At 37.2% G+C, this 9,435-nt stretch overlaps 1 protein-coding gene across 2 annotated transcripts; it reads right to left on the bottom strand.

The window, feature by feature from the left end:
• Positions 1 to 1,056: 1,056 nt before the first annotated feature.
• Positions 1,057 to 9,077, bottom strand: LOC110873716 (ATP-dependent Clp protease ATP-binding subunit ClpA homolog CD4B, chloroplastic). Of its 2 annotated transcripts, XM_035975805.1 has the most exons (11): positions 8,764 to 9,077; positions 8,412 to 8,474; positions 6,596 to 7,178; positions 5,946 to 6,061; positions 5,004 to 5,126; positions 4,744 to 4,929; positions 4,458 to 4,673; positions 3,571 to 3,788; positions 3,378 to 3,453; positions 3,211 to 3,300; positions 1,057 to 2,446 (listed from the first exon to the last, which is right to left on the bottom strand). In XM_035975805.1, the coding sequence occupies exons 3-11, from the start codon at positions 7,158 to 7,160 to the stop codon at positions 1,265 to 1,267; spliced, it is 2,772 nt and encodes a 923-aa protein (XP_035831698.1). In that variant the 5' UTR covers positions 7,161 to 7,178; positions 8,412 to 8,474; positions 8,764 to 9,077; the 3' UTR covers positions 1,057 to 1,264. The 2 variants fall into 2 exon arrangements, with proteins under 2 accessions (XP_035831698.1, XP_021978413.1); XM_022122721.2 differs by lacking the exon at positions 8,412 to 8,474.
• Between the last annotated feature and the right edge of the window lie 358 nt (positions 9,078 to 9,435).

Here is a 9,435-nt window from a genome sequence, read left to right on the forward strand (position 1 = left end):
TTACAAGTAATATTATTTGAAATTCTAATATACTTCTAATGTTCATGAAATATAGCAACTTTTCTTGTCACTTCCCATTTAGGGTGTTGGTCTTTCGTTTCTTAAACATGGTTTTATAATTTCCGAATCATTTGAACATGTGCACACCCCACTTGAAAGTATGATGAATGTCGGACGCACAAGTATTGGTAACCTAGTTCTATACCCGTCAAGTATCAATCGGTGGGACGAATATCAGGTATACCCAAAAGATCTAGTGTACCAATTAGTTTGTTAAAAATTAATCAACTGGAATTTCGAAATACATTTCTTAGTATTTTGATTATTATATAAATTTCATCACCCGATTAGAGCATTCACATCGTCTCTTCGATCACCATCCACATAATTAAACTAAAAATCACTATCTTTTCTCTCTCTTCCACTCACAACCACTTTCAAAAAGTATTTAAAAAAAACAAATATGGGAAATGTCTTCCCAAATATACAAATGACACTTCTTCTCCGCTCACGACCACTTGCTAAACTATGCAAACCTCACTCACAGTAACCTTTTATTTCTTCTCCACTCACGACCACTTCCCAAACTATGCAACTCTCACAAATATATGCAGAAACTATTAAAAAAATTAACACTAAAAGTCGTTACTTTCTCTCTCCTTTGTAATTAAATAATAATTTTTTACATCTTTATTATTACATTTTCTCTCAAATCTATTTACAACCATTTTCAAAAACTATTAAAAAGATACCGGAGGTAAACAATATCCCCCAAATAACAATAACATTTTATCTCTTCTCCACTCGAAACCACTTTTTTTATAACATGCAGAAGCCACTCACAAGTATATGCAGAATGGGACAGGAATGCTCTTACCCAAAACAAAAGAATGTAAATAATAAAATTTTAGCGGATATGGTTCGGATGAACAGACATGTATGTTTCAAGTAATTAGATTGGGTACCTAATACCTTACCCGTCTGAGGAAAATTAAAAAAAAAAATAAAACAAATCCTATACCCTAGAAAATTTTTAAAACTGAACTCATACCCGAATAACCATCCCAAATATTTAGGTTTTCGGATTCATTTGCCTGAAAAGTACACAATTTAGTTTCCATAGATAAAACAAAAATACACTCTAGGAGTTCTTAAATATATTGTATAGCTTAAACATCTACGACCCTTTGACTGTGCATGCAGATTCAATTAGACATAACAAACAACATATTTGACTTAAGTTTAGAGGATGAAAGATTCCTTTCTACACTGAGATCGGCTCCGGCAATGCTTCAGGTGGAGCACCGCTGCTACCATTCAGAACCGTCACGTTACCATCAGAATCAACATCGACAATGACAGAATCGCCCTCCTTGATATCACGTGCAAGCATCTTTTCCGCCATACTGTCCTCCAGTAGCCTCATGATTGCCCGTCTAAGCGGCCTTGCACCATAGCTCGGGTTGTACCCTTCCTCCACAACCCGGTCTCTAAACCTCTCAGTCACTTGAAGCTCGATTTCCTTTCCTTTTAGCCTTTCGAAAACTTCCTTCAACATTATATCAGCAATCTCTTTGACTTCGAGTTTGGTCAACTGTCTGAACACAATCATTTCGTCTAACCTGTTCAAGAATTCAGGCCTGAAATATTGCTTAAGTTCTTCGGTCACCAGGCTCTTAATTCTGTTGTAGCTGCTGTCCTTCTCGTCATAGTCAAGGTCAAACCCGATTCTCCGGCCGCCTTTTTCGATTACGCTGCTACCAACGTTTGAAGTCATGATTAGAAGTGTGTTCTTGAAGTCAACAGTTCGTCCTTTGCTGTCAGTCAGCCTTCCGTCTTCAAGGATTTGAAGCATCATGTTGAAGACATCGGGGTGAGCTTTTTCGATTTCGTCGAATAAGACGACGGTGTAAGGGCGGCGGCGGACCGCCTCAGTTAACTGACCACCCTCTGTGTAACCAACGTACCCAGGAGGTGAACCGATGAGCTTTGAGACGGTGTGTCTCTCCATGAACTCGCTCATGTCGAGCCGGATCATGGCTTCTTCTGAGCCAAAGTAGTACGCGGCCAAAGCTTTCGCGAGTTCAGATTTACCAACACCGGTTGGTCCAGAGAAGATGAAACTGGCGATGGGGCGGTTCGGGTTTTTGAGTCCAACACGGGCACGGCGGATGGCACGGCTTATGGCCTTGACCGCTTCATCTTGACCGATGATTCGTGTGTGGAGTGTTTCTTCCATTTTGAGGAGACGGTCTGATTCATCTGTGGAGACTTTTTCCACAGGTATACCGGTCCATGATGAGACAATGTGCTGAATGTCTGCTTCGGTTACAGTGGGGCCCTCCTCTCCTGCCTCTGTCTCGGCTTTGCTCATCTCTTTGTTTTTGTCTATAAGAGCTGATATTTGAGTCTTGAGATCCATTTCCCGATCCCGTAACTCCCCAGCCTGTCAAAGGTATAAGATTAGGAACAGCATGAAAAAAAACACCAAAACAAGAAAAAAAATAGAGATGGTGAATTCTACCAATGAACGGGTTTCATGTTATAGTCTATCTAAAAAATGGGCAAAATCGGAAATGAGTGAACAGATATACAAAGTGTTTCTTATTGCATAGCTTCCTAAAACATTTATTCAAAAAATTAGATTATTATAACCATAAAAGTTTTTTAAGTATTTTGTAACCACGTTTGACACACGAACTATTAATTATAAAAATAAATGGACAAAAACGTCTCAGCCAACCTGACCCACTTTGATTCGTAAAAGAACATACTCGTTTTGAGCCGAACCAGTTTGACCCGTCACCCAACCAACACAGTTGTTAATGGCGAATAGCGACTAATAGCAATAAGGTACCTATATGCTACATAGCGAATAGCAATAAATAGCAGGCACTATTTTATAAATAGCAATACACTAGAAAAAAGTATAAAAAAAAATTATACGTATATTATATCAAAATACCCTGGTATATACGCTATTTTACAAGTGTATTTAACAAAAACCTAAAATCCAGCTATTTTATAGCTATATTTAATTGCTATTTATATTTAAAAAAAAAAAAATTTAAGGCCGCTATCTATCACTACAAACTATACAACGAACATGGACCTATACGCCACGCTATTCGCTATAGCGACCGTAGCGATCCCTATTGACAACTACGCAACCAACCAATTTTGTCACCTATCGGCCAAAAAGCAAAGTACCTTTTCAAAGTCCTGGCCACGAACTGCCTCGTTCTTTTCTTTTGTTATCTGCCTAAGTTCTTTCTCAAGCTCTTTAGCTTCTTCTGGGAGCTGAAAAGAATAGATCATCAATGAATAAGTGATTAAAGAAAAGCAAGCAAAATAAAAATACACAGAAATACACATACTTGTGCATGACGAAGTCTAACACGAGAACCGGCTTCATCGATTAAGTCAATAGCTTTATCAGGCAGAAAACGGTCACTGCAGGTATAAAAAAAATTCATCAGATGCATAATGGAAAGCAAAATAAAAAATAAATAAATAAATAAATAAATAAATAAAAAACCGTTGTGGCTTATAACCACTGAAATTATATACCTAATGTACTGATATGAGAGCTGGGCAGCAGCTACCAGTGCATCATCGGTGTAGCGGAGTTTGTGGTGAATTTCATATCGTTCTCGAAGACCCTTCAAAATCTGTATGGTTTCATCAACTGTGGGCTCAGGTACCTTTACGGGCTGGAACCGTCTCTCCAGTGCTGGGTCCTTCTCAATATGCTTTCGGTACTCATCAAGGGTCGTTGCCCCAATACACTGCACCAAATAGGGGTGAGCAAAAAGCCGATTTAACCAAACCGAAACCGAAAACAACCGAACCAAAAAAAACAAACCTAAATTTACGGTTTGGTTACGGTTTTACATTTCTTGAAAACCGGAAAAAACCGAACCGAATAACCTAAAAATCATTTTTTAAATGGTTGTTGTATATTGATTTAGGAATTATTAGTTTTATTGTTGAATGTTAAGTATTTATAATAAAAACATTAACATCAAGAAATAACAAAATTCCACATATAAATTTAACAATTTACAGAGTATATAAAAGAAAAGGTTAAATATAATAACTTACATGTAAACATCTAAGAAATATTCTTGAATCATGGATTATACTTTTTATTTTTGAATCTTACGTAATTGGTTCAAAAACCAAAAAGACCGAACCGTTGCAAAAACCAAAAAAAAAACGAAACCGAAGGGTTTTCAATAACCGAAAACCGAACATTTCGGTTATGATTTCGGTTTTACCATAAAACCCAACCATGCACACCCCTAGCACCAATTGCAAAACCGGATTCATAATATATAAAATTGATGGTTAACACCAAAACCTTTTTCTACAAAAGAATTCAGCCTTTTAAATTGTGTGCAAGCATATCTAAGTGTCATTATGCAGTTATAATACATGCAACAGATTCCACTTGCCTGTAATTCTCCTCTAGCAAGAGCAGGCTTCAAGATGTTAGCAGCATCAATAGCCCCCTCTGCTGCTCCAGCACCAATTAACGTATGGACCTCGTCAATAAAGAGAATAATTTCATCACTTTGCTTGATTTCCTCCATGAGCTTCTTTAGTCTCTCCTCAAACTCCCCACGGTACTTCGTGCCAGCAACAAGGAGACCCATATCCAGAGTAATCACCTGAAAATTCAGAGCATTAATCACAAACAGCCTTCTATTTACGAAACGAAAACAAGAGCAAAAAACCCACCTTCTTCCCCTCGATCGTTTCTGGAACATCACCATTTGCAATCCTTTGTGCAAGGCCTTCTGCAATGGCGGTCTTTCCGACACCAGGCTCTCCGATGAGGCAGGGATTGTTCTTCGTACGCCGCCCCAGAATTTGGGTAACGCGTTCAATTTGTGGCTGCCTTCCAACAACCGGATCCAGCTTACCCTATATGTTAAAAGCAATTAACTGTTAAAAACTTGCTTAAAAGATAAACGTATCAGATATCAGATAATTATTACCTCCTCCGCTAGCTTTGTCAAGTTGGTACCGTATTCCTCCAGTGTTGGCATCTTATTACCAGAGGTCCCACCACCAACTCCAGCACCCACTGCTTCGGCACTCTCACCAACCATCCTGATCACCTACACAAAGAATTGAATAGAGTTATAGAGGACACATACAACACAATTTTGGGTCTGTACCTAAATTAGAAGAAGAAAAAAAAACACTCGTATTTTGACCCGCCACGTGTTGCGGCGGCGTCAAAACTTCAAGTTACTTGAACTTATACTGTCAAATATTTGACCCGACTCTTTTTCGAACAAAATTTACATCAAAACGTAGACCAACTGAAAACGCACATGAAAATAAGCACGAAAACAACTTGGATTTAAAACAAAACGTATATTTAACCTGACTCGTTACTGAGAAAATTTACGAAGAAAAGTAAACCAACTTAGATTTATAACGAAACGTGCTTAAAAATAAGCATGCAAGAAAATAGTGTTTTGTTTACGTTAAAGAATGGTGCAACGTAAAGTAACTCGAACTTTCGCCGCAACGTAAAGTAACTCAAATTTATACCGCCTAGTGAAAACGTATTATATTTGACCCAACTTGTTTCCTAACAAAACGTAGACCAACCAAAAACGTACATAAAATAAGCACGAAAACGTTTTATATTTGACCCACCTACATAAAAATACGGACATGAAACTCGAGGGGGTCAAAATGACATTTTACAAGGTTTTAGAAAGTTGAGGTGGTGTAAGTGGCAATGCTAAAGTTGGAAGGGTTGAATACACAAAAAGAAAAAAACATGGATGGCATTGTTTTAAATATGGTAAAAAAAAAACAATAAAAAAATAGAGGTTGTGTCTTGGGTACTATTCTTAAGACACCCTTTTTTGTTATATTAATAATAATAATGCATAGATTCATAGATGTTAAAGATAACTTGCCTGTGTGCGGATGTTATTTGGATCTGCACCTAAATTCTCAAGAACACGAGCTGCTACACCTTCACCCTCACGAAGCAAACCAAGAAGCAAGTGCTCTGATCCAATATAATTATGACCTGAAACATGGAACATTAAATCATGGTACTAATAAAAGTTATCTATGATTTAAAGAGTAAAATGCTATTTTCGCCCCTTGAGGTTTGGCCACTTTTGCGACTTTCGTCCAAAGGTTTGTTTTTCTGCATCTAGATCCCAAAGGTTTGAAATGTGGTCATTTTCATTCACCCAACTAACTCCGTTTCTTTATTCTGTTAACTTGAAGGGTATTTTAGTATTTTTTTTTAACTAAAGTAGAAGTTCATAATGCATAAGGTACATCATCTATGTACCTTATGCATTATAAACTTGTGTATTATGAACTTGTACGTTAGTTAAAAATACTTGAATACCCTTCAAGTTAACAGAATAAACAAACAGAGTTGGTTAGGAGGATGAAAATGGCAAGATTTCAAACCTTTTGGATCCAGATGCAAAAAAACAAACCTTTTGACAAAAGTTGCAAAAGTGGCCAAACCTAAGGGACGAAAATGACATTTTTAAACTCATTATATTTTAACAACATAGCTAAAACATGAGAACAAGGGGTTTACCAAGTTGACGCGCCTCCTCTAGTGACAATTCCAGTACACGTTTGGCACGAGGAGTGAATGGAATCTCTACAGCAACGAATCCACTACCCCTACCAATAATTTTTTCCACTTCAACACGTGCATCCTTCAAGTTAATTCCCATTGACTTCAGCACTTTTGCTGCAATGCCAGTGCCCTCACCGATAAGACCTAATAAAATCTGCTCTGTACCCACAAAATTGTGACCGAGTCGTCGTGCTTCCTCTTGTGCAAGCATAATTACTTTAATTGCTTTCTCTGTGAAGCGTTCAAACATGGCCTTTGGTACAATTCTACAAGGCTTTGCTCTCCGAACTGAGGTGGCTATTGCGACTTTTGAGTGGAAATCCTGGCCTCTGTTTACCATGTTGTCTAAAGCGTTGACTCCTCGCAAACCGGAAAAAGTCCGCACCCGCACTGGAGGAGCTTGTAAGCCCGACATCATCTTGACTGCTCTTTTTGTGTTACCAGATCGCTTTGAACGGACCTTGCTTTCACTTGAAACTGCAGAAGGAAAGCTGGTAGATTGCACCAAAGCCCCCGCCATGATTGCAAACAAAGAATTCTGCATATAAAGATGGATTTTATAACTTTTATCTTGTATTTACACTCGACATTTTCTCTAAATGACGTAACATGAACAATTATTCTCAAGAAATGGCATTAATTACATATACATATACATACATACATACATATATGCTAAAAAGAGAAAGTGAAAACTGTAACTTAGGCATTAAAAGCATGGGCACTAACTAAAACATTACATGCATATATATCATACATAAGCTGCTATCCCCAACATTAGGCATTCAGGCCTGAAAAGGCAGCATAATGAATCTTTAATAATATGCATGAGAATATCCATCAACGTCTACGTTAGCATGTTTTATCATTTAATCACAAAAGGTAACGAGGATAAAATCGCTTGGATTGCTAGCGTTACAGTGGTGTTCCAGTTATGCTGCGTCACGGACCGTCAGATTACTGATCGGTGACCGTTACAGACCAAGAAATATCAATAGTTATTGAGAAATTCACTTTACGTGTTTCTCAATCTACAAGACCACAGAATAATTTGAGATAACTGGGGGCATAAGAAACAAACCAAATTTAGAATTAAATGTTCCTTAAACAATCATTCTCCTTTCAAATGCTTTCAGAAAACTTGTTTATGCCTACATTACCAATTTAACATATTGCCTTTGATGCCCTCATAAAAGAGAAGAAAACACCAGTTTATGTCGTAACTTAAGAGAAACAACATCGATAGAGTATTATGTCAACACAAGATTAAGCATGAAGTCATGAACACAAACTTCCACAAATTCCTTTAGCTTATCCACAAATCTAGAACGTATAAAAATCTAAATTCAACACCGCAACGACAAATTCATCAACAATGCATCTCTTCTGACAAGAACAATCAAACTCACTCATACACCACTCAGGGATTCAACAAAACTCCAAATCGTTTCACGGAATAATAACACCACCGGAGAACAACATAAACACATAATTCACCAAAACTGAAATCGAAACCCTAACATAACATCAAAGTTCAAACATACACACAGCACATATAAACAAACAATTCGGAACAGATTTTGTACCTAACTCGCCGTAGCAGGATAGAACATGTCCGATTTCTGTTCGAAATCAAATATTCCAGTAACCGAATCAACAAATGATAACACAAACACATAATTCACCAAAATAAAAACCGAAACCCTAACATAACAGCAAACATACACAAAACCAAACACCGAAAACAAACAATTCACAACAACTTTCGTACCTAACTCACCGGAGCAGTACAAAACAAGTGGGATTTCTGTTCAAAATCAAATATTCCAGTCACCTGATCGATAATGATAACATAAACACATAATTCACCAAAATTAAAACCGAAACCCTAACATAACAGCACACACACAGAAAACGAACAATTTAACACGAAATTTGCACCTAACTCACCGGAGCAGGATAAAATAACTGCGATTTCTGTTCGAAATCGAATATTCCGGTGACCGGATCAATGAATGAAAACATAAACACATAATTTAGCAAAATTGAAATCGAAACCCTAACATAACAGCAGACGCTATGTAAAACACATAGAAACAAACAATTCAGGACGAATTTTGTACCTAACTGGCCGGAGCAGGATAGAAGAGCTCCGATTACTGTTCGGAAATGAATATTCCGGCGACCGGAGCGATGAGATGGGGATGATAACAGGCGGAGAGTGTATTATATGTTGTTTAAACTACTTTGATTATTATTTGTACACGCAACTCCATACGGTTCAGGGGACTCTCATCCGGAGTGAAACAAGGATAATATTTATTTGGATTGCTAGGGTGACGGGGGTGGTTCGGGTAAGATGTGTCACGCACCGTTGGATTAGTGATTGTTTGATCAATGGCTGTTAGAGTGTTGTAGATTGAAAAATATCGGGTGTGTTCCTTGTTGTCGAAATTAGCAATGCAAATAAGATGTGGTGATGAATTAGTGGTGTTACATTTTGAGTTTGACTTTACTTGAAATAAATTGAGATATTATTAAACGTTATGTTGAATCATACAAGAATTAATAAAAATAACCTATTTTGAATTATGTTTAAGTGAGTAATAAAAAGTGAACTTACTATATAAGTGGCTAACATAGAGCCGTAAAAATCTAACTAGTTTCGGTTCTGATTTCGACTTTAACAGTTTTTTAATGGTCTTTAATCAGTTCAGCTTGGGTTTAACTAGATTTAAAGGAAAGGTATTATATTTTGGTTAGAAACCTACAAGTTGTACGTGTTCCAAATTGAT

This window comes from Helianthus annuus, chromosome 8 (assembly GCF_002127325.2).
Source record: "Helianthus annuus cultivar XRQ/B chromosome 8, HanXRQr2.0-SUNRISE, whole genome shotgun sequence".
NCBI classification, from domain to species: domain Eukaryota; kingdom Viridiplantae; phylum Streptophyta; class Magnoliopsida; order Asterales; family Asteraceae; genus Helianthus; species Helianthus annuus.

Excerpts from the sequence above, each read along its gene's own strand:
- LOC110873716 (XM_022122721.2), bottom strand. The coding sequence starts at position 7,160 with ATGGCGGGGGCTTTGGTGCAATCTACCAGCTTTCCTTCTGCAGTTTCA. Across the intron at positions 3,789-4,457 it reads TTGCTAGAGGAGAATTACAG|TGTATTGGGGCAACGACCCT; the intron begins GCAAGTGGAATC and ends TATTTGGTGCAG. Across the intron at positions 3,454-3,570 it reads CTCTCATATCAGTACATTAG|TGACCGTTTTCTGCCTGATA; the intron begins GTATATAATTTC and ends TTATACCTGCAG.